Genomic DNA, 15,192 nt, shown 5'->3' with positions numbered 1-15,192 from the left:
ACAATGTCTAATGATATTCCAATAAAACCGGCTCTGGTAAACAACCTCGTTCCTTTTAAGAAGATTGAATGTCATTGATTCTCCTCGCTCCATTAAAGAACAACAGACTCCTGTGCCCTTAAACTAAACTTTTCGGACACAAGTAGATGACTAATATGCTTTTTTGAGTTTTCAGAGAAAAACCGCAAGACATTGATTTGGAAATTGTGTGTTTTGGTGCAGGTGGATACTTTAAGTTTAATCAGAAGTGTTTAAAGCTTGCTCCTGATGTGGATTACACACACACACACACACACACATATATATATATATATATATACATACATATATATATATATATTCACTCGTCCTCGTGCCATTCAAAACCTGTATGGATTTCTTTTTTTTTTATCTGTCAAACACACACAAAGAAAAAAAAAATCTCCTTAAATAAAGGATCTGGGAAGAACCTTTCCATTGCATAAAAGTTTCTTTAGAGTGTAAGAAGTTTCTTGAGATTATTAAACTCACTGAAAAAAAAAAACATTTCTGCATCAGTGCAAGAACCAATTTTAGAACCTTTATTTTTAAATGTTGATTAGAAAAAGAAAAAGAAAAGAAATAAAATTAAGAACGCAGTTCTCAACATTGCAAAGGTTTATTCCAAACAGCAGCATGACCATCAGTGAACGCGACGGTCCCCTGGCGCCCTCTCGCGGCGAAGACCCGCCCTCACACTTCGAAGGAGCACGCGATCACATCCTGGCACCTCAGAAGCGCCTCTCTCTGAACCCCGAGAGGAGTCTCCAGATCGGACACCTGAAGGTTCAGCACGTCGATGTCCGAGGCGCCGAACCTCGCGTGCACGCGCACGTGCTCGTGCATGTCGAACCGGACTCGCTTTCCTGTCATCAGTAAAAGAGTCCGCAGAAACCTCTCGCGCAGCTCCGCTCGCAACCGCTGCTCCTCTTCATCTGAGGAGGAGGAGGAGGAAGAGGGGACGCTTGTGGGGCAGAGAGCGAGGAAGCGGGGAGAGCTCGGGTCGAATCCTCGGCTGTTCGGGTCCGGTCCTCGGGGCAGCCGCAGGACGCTCACCGGAGTCTTCATACTGCTGCTTTAAACACACACATCACAAACTATCTTACTGTAACTCTGACCTATATCTCGGAGATAAAGTGACAAGTGTTTACGCACCTCAGCACGCGTCTGAACGTCCAACCGGAAGAGCGATTTATTTACAAAATAAAAGTCACCAAGGTTAAAAAAGAAAATAAAAGTCATTGAGCAAAGATGCATTATATTGATCAAAAGTGATGTTTAGAATGCTAAAACATGTTTCTGTTTCAAATAAATGCTGTTCTTTTCAAATACCCATTCATCAACGTATCCTGAAAAAGAAGTTTCACGGTTTCCACGGAAATATTGATCTTCAAAAAGTTTTCAACAATGATAATAACTTTGAATCCGTGCGGCTCTTAAAGTGACAGTGGGTTATGATTTATTACCACGCTACTTGAACCTTTTCATATAAACTCTAATAAATACAAAACTAGAGCCAAACTAAAACGTAAATTAGACATTAATAATAAATAGTATAGTGAAGAAATGAAATAATCATACTGGTTGAGACTTGCATAAAAAAAACATCAAAACAGTTTTTTTCGTTCGTATCTTTTTTATTCTGTTGTATTTGTCCTTTGCTTTTTTTATCATGGACTGTTTAATTATTTTCAATCATTTTGTGGACTTTTTGTTTGTTTGATTGAAATTCCGCTGGTCCCTACAATGTAGATGTCATAGCAGCCTTATATATATATATATATATATATATATATATATATATATATATATATATATATATATATAATATAGGAAATACATACATATATATATATATATATATATATATATATATATATATATATATATATATATATATATATATATATATATATATATATATAAATATATAGGAAATACAAATTTTTTAAATCTTTAAATAAATCACTCATATAAAGTTTTGGTCATATGGCCCTCTCATAATCTTGTTAAATAACCGTGATTACAATATTGACCAAAATAATTATGATTTTGATTTTTGCCATAATCGAGCAGCCTTAACTCCAGGCTTCACTTTTCCTGTATATTTGATCAAATCACAATGATTAAATGTAAATTGAATCACCCCACAGTCTTTACCTGTGTTAAATTTCCTCTTGTTATTATAGTTAGACAACATTCAAAAAATAGCATCTGAAGTGGATTGTCAAAAATATTTCAATGATGCGAACATGACTTTACTGCAATAAAATTCAAACAAATTTAGGAATAATTTAACAGATTGAGCACTAGTTAAGCTGTTAGTTCAACCAAAAATGAAAATCAGGCTGTGTTTTAATCACCCCCGAGCCATCCTAGCTGTATATGACTTTCTTTCAGACGAACCCAGTCAGAGTAATTTTAAAAGTGGTCTTTGATCTCTGGGCTCTGTCATTGCAGTCGGTGGGTGTTTCATGCATCAGTCCAAAAGACGGGAAATAAAAAGTGCCCATTTTTGTAAGAAAAATATCCATATTAAAAATGTAATAATCACCTTACTGTAGCTTGCGCCAATAGTTGTACACAGAACCAGTTCTGACATGAGATCAGCGTTGTGCATGCGTCGGTGAGTCTGGCGAAATCCAACGTTTGTTAACAGGAGCAAAGCAAGCAAAGTGTCCTTACTTTAGCAAGGCAAAACAAGTCTCCTATTGGCTCATATAGAAATCCTCCGACATTCAAATTAGTGACCATTGTTTTGTTTTGATCTCTCCTCTGTGTTTCCATACTGTGGCATCATACCCCCTCACGAAAGAAGAAAGCCATCATCTCTACAACTGTGCTTATCAGGATCAACTAAATTCTGGATTTTCAAAAGTATGTGAAATATAAAAAAAATTGCAGCATAGAATCTTTAAAATATGTCCGTTTCACGCCTCGAAACCAACTGTGATTGGTTGTTTGACATGTTGGTCAAAAGGCCTCATGGGCGGGGCTTAGCCAATGACAGCTGCCATAGATTACAGACCTTCAACCGTCAGTCTGAAGGTCTGGCTACACGAGACGAGATTAAAGTGATAATTATTTTTTCGTACAAAAACGCATCAAGTCGCTATAGGAGGCTCTGTGTGACAATTTTTTTGGAAGAATGCTTTTTATTTCATGTCTTTTGGACTGATGCATGCAACACCGGTTGACTGCAATGACAGAGCTCGAAAGATCAAAAGCATTTTTTTTTATATTACTGACTGGATTCGTCTAAAAGAAGAAAGTCATATACAGTACACCTGTGTAAAACACAGCTATATGTTTACACATTTTTTGGGTGAACTAACCCTTCAGCGTTTCAGATGGATCTGTGTTTCAGACACACGTATGCACGCACATGTTTGCACACTGATAATGTGTGGGTTTGGGTGTGGATGTGAAAGGAGCAGTGAGCTGTAAAAACCACATTCAGTTGAAGCACACTGTTGTACCTTATTTACCTCTAAATGGTGCATATTAGTGAAAGTATTACTAACTTCTGAAAGGGTACCCTTAGAGCAAGAATGTAGGTAATTTACCATGACATAACATGGATGATGCAAAGTCTTCCCACAGTTAATGAATAGTGAAAGCCCAGCAAACCATATAGACCAGGTGTGAATGGAAACTGCGACTCCCTTAGTTTGAGTATACTGTATTATATCATATGTGAATGCATTGGCCATTCTGCAGCCAGACTGTCAGTTGACAAGACTAAGTCAAAGAAGCACCCATTTCTTTCTTCACTTCCTCTACTGTCTTGCTATTCTTTTATTATGAATATTTTGCAAGAACGGACATAAGTTGTTTTGGTTTGCATAATGGTGCATGCTTTCCGATCGAATGAACTTCCTCAAACATCTCATGCTGCTCTTGTGAGTGCCCTCAGACGACCCGCACACTCTTATCATCTTAAAACAACTGTAAGTACTGACATCTCACTCTGTGCTTCCAGTATGATAGAATGATGATATTTACTTGCAGTCTACTACATAATAATCACAAACGTAGGCTACTAATATCCAGACATAACAAGTGAAAGTGATCCAGGGAAAAGTGGAAGCGACATTAACTTAACGCAGATGGCAGTGTGCATGTCATGCAGTGCTTTTTGAGTTACTTTTGTGTGTAATGAGATGTAGCGTGCAATACGGTATTTATTTGTAATTAATGACTGCGTATGCTCCTGTTGTAGTTTATATCCTTGAAAGGATGGAGAAGAATGGAGGAAAACCGCATCAGAAGCATTACGGGTGAGTCTCTGTTGCAGTTTCCTTTTGCATCGTCACTATCAAACACAAAGGAAGCGTTTAACAATTATGTAAAATAGGCATTTTAATGTGGACTTTAAGAAGATACTGACAGTAAGACAGCAAGAAGTAAAATCCAAAGAAAATCAGCATTTATTGTCATTCACTCAGCCATAGTCATAGTGAAACTATTTTGTCTAGAGGCACAGGTGCAAATTTGACAAATCTTGAGCTGTGCAAGTTATCAGAGCAAACAGGATATTGCACATTACAATACGCGTATTACATAAAGTAAACACAGACAGTGTACAACATAGACACAGAGCTTTAAGGGACACAACATGACATCAGTACAACAATATAAGCATTACAGTAAAGCTTCAGGCAAACAGCATATCTGCAGTGGGTTTAAAAAAAGTCTGATTTTATATGGCATTACATGAAGAAACAGAGTAAACTGAGACAGACTAAATCGAGAACAATTGAACAAAGTCTCCAAGATGCCTGAAGAAACCCTTCTGCAAAGGTCTCTGAGAATAATGCACATGTGTACCTCGGACCTCACACCAAATGTTGATTTAATTTAGTTAATAGAGGTTAAAGCTGCAGTAGGTAACTTTTGTAAATATATATTTTTTACATATTTGTTAAACCTGTCATTATGTCCTGACAGTAGAATACGAGATAGATTATCTGTGAAAAAATCAAGCTCCTCTGGCTCCTCCCAGTGTCCTATTGCCATTTGCAGAAATTCATCCGCTCCCGTTAAGAAACAACCAATCGGGGGCCTGTACCATGATGGTAGCTGAACAAATTCAGAGTTACAGGATTAGTTTTGAGTTGACAAAACCAAACCTCTCCAGTCCGGCTCTGTTGGTACCATGATGCTGTTCATCAACTTTCTTTGTCAATTCAGGCTTTGATCCTGAGTTTGTGGAGCGCGTGTAGTATGAAGTTATTTTTGATTCAAAACAACTGAACACCTGTGGCAGTGCGATTTGTAGTTGTAGAGAAAAGCCACACATGTGTATCAGTAAATTTGAAGTCACAGAGAGAAATGTTTTAAGAGTTGCAAACCTCTAGACTTTTTTTTCTCTCCCACAAACACAACACAACAGTTACACCTTCTCAAATTCTTCATTGCAGGTGCACAAATCCTATTCTACAAATCACACATTTAGAAACTCGTACGCTCACATTTTTGAAACAATTGCTGCAGTGAATGTGGTCCAAAACGCATTTACACACCCGCATCAAGAAATGTGAAGTCGTGGAGAAATGTTCAACATCCGCAAATCAATACGTGAATTCATCAAATGAGAGTTGCACACTTGTAGAATATTTTCTCAGAAATGTCTTCTATATTTTTCTAACACAAACACAAAGTACATAACTACAGCTGCTTGAATCTGCTGCGATGAATCTCAAACACTGTTTTTCGCTTTCAAGTGACAAGTTTCGCGCTCTCCCTTTTGCACCGAGATATTTGGTTCAAAAGTGATTTGTGCATCTGTAGAGGTAGTGGGCGGGACTGTTTAGAGATTACAGAATTTCAGCCAATCAGAAGAGCTACTTTGGCTCGTTGCTGAGTAGGTGGAGGCTTGGGAACTGTAGCTGGTAGATATATGCCCCTAGCAGTTTTACGCCCCTGTTGTTCCACATGCGTCCAGTAGGGGGAGGCTGCAGACCTATGACCTACTGTAAACTGTATTATTAATATTTATTTATAAACTGTTTTTATATACAGGAGACTGACTGATATATGATGTTGTGAATTTATATTAAGTTATATTTAGATATTAACCATATTCAGGCCATTAGACAGCACTGTGTAATCATATGGATCCTAAATGAAATATTTGCTGTACAATTCACAATTGCTCGTCATAGAGCAACAGAACATGTCCTACATAGCATTTTATGAAGACAAACACTATTTAACCCTTTTTTAAAGATCCAAGGGTCATTTAAAAGAAAGAGACAACATTGTTGTTCAAAAAAAAATATTTATTAACACCATGACTTGGTTATTTCTTAACAGCATGACTCCTGTAGATGACTCTCCTATGGCTTGCCACTCTTCTTTAATTGTTTCTTTATCCTGCTGTCAAAGTGATCCCACTGACTGATAAAAATAAATAAAAAAGCAAAAGTTGCATAGTGGTATAAACAATGGTTATTTATATATTATGGCAGGATGTCATGTTTCAACATTTTTTCCTTTAAAGGATCCTAACAGTACCTTACCTGTACCACAGGAATTTCAATTGAGCCTCCACGATGGACACATCTTTCACAACAGCAAGAGCACAGATGATGGACTACCAGAGAAAGATTTATCACAGCCCAAATAAGCCAAGCATCATTTAGCATTTTTAGGGGTTCAAGCACGCAGTGCTGAAACCCTCTTGTAATTGTTAGGATTTTTATTATTATTATTATTCTTCCGCCCTAGAACTGAACGTGCAGCCCAAACCGTAAGGCCTAGAGAGCTGAAATTTGGACAGATCGTAGAGCTCATTTTGGGGAGAACTTATCAAAGTCTTAGCCCAATCGGCCTAACGGGGGCGCTACAGCGCAAAAAACTAAAATTTTGGACATTTTTGGCCGCAGATCGTAAACCGTTAGCCGTAGACTCAAAAACAAGGCATCGTTGCAATCCTTGGGTTAGCCCGAACAAAAGTGCACAGCTGCATTTTTTGCTCTACGACGCACCGTTTTCTCGCAAAATCGAGCTATATCCGAAACATACTTTTGCGAACTAGTCTTAGGATTTTTAACCAATCGGAATCAAACCACTTCAGAAATATTCCCTGGACACTCAATATCAATAATTATCAAAAAAAAGTTGAAATTTCAATTCTTACGCGAAACAGTACACCAAAAAGCGTCTATGCTAACGTTAGCCAAATGCTATTTTATTTATAACTCTTGAACGGAATGAGATATCTTCACCAAACTTGGTACACATATGTATGAGCTCAATCTTTGGTCAAACAAAAAAAAAATGCGCATCTCTGCCACTTGGGGGCGCTATAAGATCGAAAAAACACATAAATGGCTATAACTAGGCAACCGTTGGCTCGATCGACTTGAAAATTGGTATGCAGTGTCTTGGTCTGAAGCGGCACAAGTACCTATGAGGACATTTGCATATCTCAAAAAAACATGGTCGCCATTGGCCAAACAATTTTAAGCACCTATTTGAAAGGGTTAACGGATGTTGATCGGAACAAAACTCGCTGGGTACGTTCAACTCATGAACCTTAAGGTCTGTAAGAATTTTGAAAGAAATCGGCCACTAGTTGGCGCTAACGAGTTTTATGGCTCTGTAATCACGTGGTGTTTCACATATCAACGAAATATGCATATCATTTGATAGATCTCCTCATAATGCACAACTTTGCCTCAAGAACCATTGCTGTCAATCAAATCATTCAATTGTTATTCACAACTATGTTTAAAACCTACTTTTGCGAACTAGTCCTAGGTTTTTTGTCCGATCGGAACCAAACCACTGCAGTAATATTCTGTGGACTCTCTAGATCAATAATTATTAAAAAAATGTTGAATTTTGTCCTTTGGTCAGCTGTAAAGGGGTAATTTAGAAAAAGGGGTGTGGCCAAACATACCCCAAAGCCTATAAAACCTTAACGAAAACTCAAAACTTTATGAAACTCGGTGAAATCATCTAACTTGTGACTCTTAACAAGCATCCAAAGTTTCATGGAGATCAGACCATAGGTGGCGCTATAACAGTAGAAAAGGTCTCAAAACACAAGATTTATATGGTAAATGGCCTCAAATTGTTTGTAAATGCTCATATATTCACTCAAAAACACTAAATCTTTATATCATTTGATAAATATCCTCATTCTGAACAACTTTGCCTCTGGGACCAACGTTGTCAATAAAGCTGTTAATTAAACATTCAAGATTATTTTAAAAAGGTACTTTGGCAAACTAGTGATCGGGTATAAGATGAAAATCAATAAAACCACTGAAGTACAATTCTCTAGACTCTGAAGGTCAATAATTATCAAAAACATGTTGAACAATTGCATTTAGACAACTATAAACCAGTAATTTTATATTATGTTATTTGCATAGTGTACACAAAGGCCTATTAATACAAACAGAAATCCCACAAATGATCAAAACTGTGTAAAATAATGCATGATTTCATTCTAAACAAGCATGCAAAATTTAAGAGAGATTGGGCAAAAAAAAAAAAAAATAACAACACTATAACAGTTATGTTTAGAAACACAGTGTTGTTTCAGTAAATGCAATTTATAACCACTAGATGGCAGCGGAAGACCACTAATGGGCTCATTCAGTTAAAATGAACAGTACTGTAGAAAGGATTCATGAATTCATGCCAAAACATTAATAAATTAACTGTTATAACATGTTACATCTTATTGAATCAATGTTTTCCATTTTGTTCATACAGACACATCATTTTTTACAATTTTGCCACATTGTGATTACAGTGAAACCTGAATGACATCTAAACTCTTAAAAACTAGTTTAATCATTTAATTTCAGTGTGTGTGTGTCTGTCTTTTGGATGTATTTAAATGTCATCCATACATCCTGGTTGGCCGAGACCACCCCAGAGGCACAAAGACCTATTAATACAAACAGAAATCCCACAAATTATCAAAACTGTGTAAAGTAATGCATAATTTCATTCTAAACAAGCATGCAACATTTAAGAGAGATAGGGCAAAAAAACCCAACAACAACACTTTAACAGTTATGTTTAAAAACACAGTGTTGTTTGAGTAAATGCAATTTATAACCACTAGATGGCAGCGGAAGACCACTAATGGGCTCTTTCAGCTAGTACTGTTTTTATGAATTCATGCCAAAACATTAATAAATTAACTGTTATAACATTTTGTATCTCATTGAATTGATGTTTTCCATTTTGTTCATACAGATGTATCAGTTTTAACAATTTTGCCACATTATGATTACAGTTTAATCTGAAAATGACATCTAAACTCTAAAAAAAGAGAAGACTTGCAATAAGCTTATTGTCACCTATCACTTTTTATCAAACACCTATATCTGCCACAAAATGTTTGTGCATGTATATGTGTATCTTTGTGTGTCTTTGTGTGTGTGTGTGTGTGTGTGTGTGTGTGTGTGTGTGTTTGTGCATATGCTTATAGAGTATACATATATTAGTCTAATCATTTACTTTCAGTGTGCGTGTCTGTCTGTTAGCCTGTTCTCCATTTTGGATGTGTTTAACTGTCATCCATACATCCAGGTTGGCTCTGACCACCTCAGAGGCCTTAATGTGCTTGAACCCCGGTAAAATGCTGCTTGCAGCTTTAATTATTTTTTATTTTTTTACAACAAAATCAAAAGTGCCTTTTCTATATTAAGCACAAAACTATTATTTTATTGCAATGGTCTAACATTATGGATAAACTATTTGACATTAAAAACAATGTGAATATGACACCATGAGTCTATGCTCAGCAACGAGCCAAAGTAGCTCTTCTGATTGGCTGAAATTCTGTAATCTCTAAACAGTCCCGCCCACTACCTCTACAGATGCACGAATCACTTTTGAACCAAATATCTCGGTGCAAAAGGGAGAGCACGAAACTTGTCACTTGAAAGCGAAAAACAGTGTTTGAGATTCATCGCAGCAGATTCAAGAAGCTGTAGTTATGTACTTTGTGTTTGTGTTAGAAAAATATACAAGACATTTCTGAGAAAATATTCTACAAGTGTGCAACTCTCATTGGATGAATTCACGTATTGATTTTCGGATGTTCAACATTTCTCCACGACTTCACATTTCTTGATGCGGGTGTGTAAATGCGTTTTGCACCACATTCACTGCAGCAATTGTTTCAAAAATGTGAGCGTACGAGTTTCTAAATGTGTGATTTGTAGAATAGGATTTGTGCACCTGCAATGAAGAATTTGAGAAGGTGTAACTGTTGTGTTGTGTTTGTGGGAGAGAAAAAAAAGTCTAGAGGTTTGCAACTCTTAAAACATTTCTCTCTGTGACTTCAAATTTACTGATACACATGTGTGGCTTTTCTCTACAACTACAAATCGCACTGCCACAGGTGTTCAGTTGTTTTGAATCAAAAATAACTTCATACGCGTGCACATGAATGTGTGACATCACTGGCGAACAGCCAATCACGAGCCTTGCAATACAAAGCAAGTTTGATTTACTTCTCGCGAGAGACCCAGCGGGAATCAAAACTAGAGGTTAAAGGTTTTGCTAAAGGTTAAGAGATGGAAGAATATGACAAATTTAAATGTCATATGAAAAATGGAGGACTAATAAAATAAATGATCTTGTTCCATCAGTGTAGTCACAAGTGGAACTTGTTAACTTAGTTTATACATTTGAAAATATATAGTGATAGAGACTTGAACATGTAAGTTCAGATTTGTAATTTTTAAAATAGCTCAGTCTTTTGATACTACAGCTTATTTATATTACATGATCTGTATACATTAATATTTATTTAAAATAATTTATAATAACTGTTAAACTAAAATTGCTTGTGTGTAAGAGATAAATAATAATATGAATCACAATAATTATATAAATCATAAAATTATGTTATTATCATTAAAGCCAGACTTCTATTTTTTTTTTTTTAAAGCATAAGTGACCTTTAATTTGGAGCAAGATAAACTGGAGTGACTTTGTGTCAGACATGTGTCACTTCTCTCACATCTGATTGGTCCACCTTCAGTTTGAGATCTCTAACCCAGAACATAACGGAGCAGGTGAGCCGTGCAGCGTAAGATACCATGGCAACGAACACCGATTAAAGCTGAGCTACTTTCATAGTACCTAAAACCCAACTAAGGCGGAAACTAAGCTGAAACATAGCTGGCTAGCCACCTAATCCATCGTCATGGTAGAGGCCCCAGAGCTGCGGTCCGTAAATTTGTTTGTGTTCAAAATGTAGAAAAATCTATATAATAAGCGAGTACACCATGAATCCATTTTCCAAACCGTGTTTTTAGCTTGTCCTGAATCACTAGGGTGCACCTATAATAAGTGTTTATATTCGGACTATTTTAGATTGCTTCGGGGATACCGCGGCGGAGTAACCCAGTACCTTTGTGATTCTTCATAGACAGAAACAGAGAAGTAGATCCGGCTACAATGTTCTTCCGCAAGACGCAAGCAGTTCTGTTTATTAACCGCTAGAGCGTCAAAAGTTACCTACCGCAGCTTTAATGGATAAATAGAATCTATTTACGACATTATTTTTTAAAGTATACTCACTTTACAGTATTCTGTGTCTAAAACCTCTCACAGCTTTGCAGGAAGGTTTCTTCAAGCGTTTTTGGAGATGTTCGGAATTCTTCTGGATTTAGTCTCAGTTTTTCATGTTTCTTCTTGTAATCGCAGAAGGACCGGATGATGCTGAGATCAGATCACAGATCTCTGTGTGAAGCATTGGCTGCTCTCAGACAAACATCTCACTTGATTATTACAATTAATGGCAAAAGAAATGTTTGGAATTGTAAACTGATATAACCATTTATTTATTTTTTGTTGGTGGTGAAAATACCAATGGTCTAAGACTTTTGCACAGTACTGCATGTTTGCATGTGTGTGTGTGTGTGTGAAGTTTTAAAATACACATATTCCTAAAATGTACAATTTTTTGTCAAAATGTGCATTTTAAAGAACTAACTTCAATTTAAAACTCAGGTAAAAAAAAGGTTTTGTTGAAGTGTTTTAGGTAAATACTGTAAACCATAGTAATAATCTCACCATAAATTGTTTAATAATATGTGATAAAGAAACTATGCTGATATGCAATAATTAAATGCTGTGTAGTGAATACCGTATGACAATTAATGTTTAGATCTATAGTGTTTTATACTGATGCACTTTTAGTTCTGTCCCATTAAAAATGTGTCCATTTGTGCTTCTGTGTATATTAACTCTTTAACTGAAAAACATTATATTGTATTTGCATCATCAGGCTGGTTTCGTCAGCACTTTGGAAAACCAAGAAATGATTTGGAGCAAGTCAAACCCAGTAAATGTTCTCAGGCGTCCTCCTCTTCCTCCGTCTCAGATCCGCCTCTGCCCTCCGTGCTCTCCTCCTCTTTCCGCTCCTCTCTCAGATTTGACGTCTTCGTGTGTCACAACGATGAGGACAGTGATCTAGCACAGAGTCTGACCTCTTTCCTAGAAGCCCCGTCTAACGGCCTGCGCTGTTACCTGCAGGAGCGGGACTGTCCCGCAGGAGGCGCTGTGTCCACCGAGCTGCTCCAGGCCGTGCAGGACAGTCACTGCTGGCTGTTACTCCTCACTCCCAACTTTGTGAAGGATGACTGGTGCTCGTATCAGATGCACCAGGTCCTGTCTGAAGGGCCCATGTCACAGAGGATCATCCCGGCTGTAGTGAACATGCCCAGATCACAGCTCCCACCCGAACTGCGCTTCCTTTTTACTGTGGATCTGAATACGAACAAAGATTTCGGCTACACTCTAGTCTACAAGGCGGTACTGCATTGTGAGTATTTCCACGACATGTCATCAATCCGGAAGTCGGCCATATTGGGGGGAATGAACATAAACAATGCCATTATTATCAAATTATCAATTATCATCGACTATACAGTTGTATTTTCAATTATACAAGTCTGACTCTGTAAGCATCAGGCCACGACTGCCTATTTAGTTCATGATGCTTTATTGTTTTTGTATTCCAGGAGCCAGCACATACAGATTTTTCACACCTATTAACTTTAGTTTGTCAAAATATTGGGCCCCTTTCTCATTTTTCTTTCTTTCTGTGGTTTAGACATCATAAATGAATAGGTCAAGGTCAACTTTATGTATATAGCACAATTAAAACAACGGGAATGTTGACCAGAGTGCTTCACAAGCAGAGCACGCACACACAAATAAAACAGGACTGGAAGGATTTCAGTCCAATCATAAGAAGATCATTTAATAAAATAAAAATTAAACCCTTAGCATTTAAGAGATACATAAGATAGACCCAAATTAAGAATACTCCTGAGAAAAGAGGTAGGTTTGAATCGATACTTTAAAAAGGCTTAATGTAAGGGAAGCTCTAATAGGTAAAGGTAGTGTATTCCAAAGTTTTGGAGCATAGACTGAATGACATCTTCATTAACCATGAAATCAGTGCTGTTGTTTACATCCGAGTTTCTCCAATATGCTGGACCCTTCCATCCTGAACATACCTGCCCTTCACATACCCCGTGCCACCATGAGGACACCTGATCCCCTGTTTATTTTGGACACTTTATTCCCTGACGCCACCCCCACTCTGTCTGTTGTTTGCTTCTCTCGCCACAGTCGTTAAATAAAAATAGATGCAAATAGTTAATAACTTATTACTGACAAGTATGCATCACATTACGTGCATTAGTTTATTTTCAAACGCTGTAATCCACATGGAAATTTTAACATGCATTTAAAAGCATTCACTCAATCCCATGTTGCAAACCTTCATGAGATTTGTTTTTCTATAGAACACAAAAGAAAACTCGTAATAAATCATTTGTCCTGGCTGCTCTTTTGCATGCAGTGAAAATACAGCACAGTGAGAAAAGTGCTTTACTCTTCTGGCTTTTTTGCAGCCGAAAAAACTTCTTCCATGAAACAGAGATAAAGCCTTTTTTTCTGTAAACCAGACGGGAATGTTTATATTTCAAACTTTCTCACACTGATTTTGGTAGATGTTTTGTTATGTCTGGAAATAAATGATAGATTCTCAACAAGGTTTTTTTTTTCTTTTTTCTTTTTTTTTTGTTGTTTTTTACAGATTTGAAGGACATGTCTGAGAAGGAAAAGTCCAGCAGTGCGTCTCATTCTGACGGCTGAGAACAGATCAGCATTCATTATATTGACCGCAATAACAAGATTCTTCACTTCCAAGCTGCATCGTAACTCTCTCCGTCTAATGTCTCAGAGATCTCAAAATTAAAATTAAAGATTAATAATGTCAAAAAAAAAAAGGAAAATTATGTCATCGTTTTCTCACCCTCAGGTTTCTGTTGAACAGAAAAGAAGAAATGCCATATATATATATATATATGTATGTATACAATATACAAACACACTACCATTTAAATGTTTGGCAACAGTAACATATTTTTCAAAGACGTCTGCTCACCAAGTCTGCATTTATTTGCCAAAAAATACAGTGAAATTGCAATATTGTGAAATATTATTACAATGTAAAATAACTGTTTTCGAATGTATTATATTTTAAAATGTAATTTATTCTTATGACGCAATGCTGTATTTTCAGCATGATTACTCTTGTCTTCAGTGTCACATTTCTTATTATTATGAGTGTTGATGAGGAAACTGTGATGCATTTTGTCTTATAGTTTGATTTAATGAATAGAAAGAAAAGCTTTTTTTTTAAATAGAAATCTTACAGTCACTTTTAATCAGTTTAAGGTGTCCTTGCTGATTAAAAGTATTCATTTAAAAAATAAGAATAATCTGTTACTGATATGATACTCTTTATTTGTGCTACTTGAACTGGTGTGTGTAAACTATTATTATTATCATGTTTATGAGGTTATTGCACTGATTGTTTTGTTGAAATATGATACAATCCTCTTGTTTTCCATAGTGACGGTGTCAACCCAGACTTTTATGAAGATATGTATATTGTGTGAAATAAATCAAGTGACCCAGATTGCAACAGAAAAGTCAAAATATATGAGCTCAAATGTGCCGAGGCATATGTTTCCCTTTCTGATTTTAGGTCAAAGTCAGATTAGAAGCAGGGTTTATGTAATATACCCAACACAATATTATTTTAAAACGATTCTCCCTCACATACACACACTCATATAGACATGTGCACAGAAGGTCATTGGAGCAGCT

At 36.6% G+C, this 15,192-nt stretch overlaps 2 protein-coding genes across 5 annotated transcripts; one reads left to right on the top strand and one right to left on the bottom strand.

Moving 5' to 3' along the window:
• Window positions 1-537: 537 nt before the first annotated feature.
• On the bottom strand, window positions 538-2,874 carry gemin7 (gem (nuclear organelle) associated protein 7). 4 transcript variants are annotated; one of them, XM_026231391.1, is made up of 2 exons: window positions 2,573-2,874; window positions 538-1,093 (listed from the first exon to the last, which is right to left on the bottom strand). In XM_026231391.1, exon 2 carries the CDS (start codon window positions 1,084-1,086, stop codon window positions 712-714), a length of 375 nt encoding a protein of 124 aa, XP_026087176.1. In that variant the 5' UTR covers window positions 1,087-1,093; window positions 2,573-2,874; the 3' UTR covers window positions 538-711. The 4 variants fall into 4 exon arrangements, with proteins under 4 accessions (XP_026087176.1, XP_026087178.1, XP_026087174.1 ...); XM_026231393.1 differs by having other exon boundaries at window positions 538-1,090; XM_026231389.1 differs by lacking the exon at window positions 2,573-2,874 and adding an exon at window positions 1,174-1,250 and having other exon boundaries at window positions 538-1,090.
• A 971-nt stretch (window positions 2,875-3,845) lies between these two features.
• Window positions 3,846-14,294, top strand: LOC113061886 (toll/interleukin-1 receptor domain-containing adapter protein-like). Its single transcript, XM_026231388.1, has 4 exons — window positions 3,846-3,968; window positions 4,241-4,298; window positions 12,293-12,829; window positions 14,114-14,294. Exons 1-4 carry the CDS (start codon window positions 3,867-3,869, stop codon window positions 14,170-14,172), a joined length of 756 nt encoding a protein of 251 aa, XP_026087173.1. The 5' UTR covers window positions 3,846-3,866; the 3' UTR covers window positions 14,173-14,294.
• The last annotated feature ends 898 nt before the right edge of the window (window positions 14,295-15,192 follow it).

The sequence above is a fragment of the Carassius auratus genome, chromosome 43 (assembly GCF_003368295.1).
Source record: "Carassius auratus strain Wakin chromosome 43, ASM336829v1, whole genome shotgun sequence".
NCBI classification, from domain to species: Eukaryota; Metazoa; Chordata; class Actinopteri; order Cypriniformes; family Cyprinidae; genus Carassius; species Carassius auratus.
The sequence above is the reverse complement of the archived record's forward strand: the minus strand, read 5'-3'. Positions and strand labels throughout refer to the sequence as shown.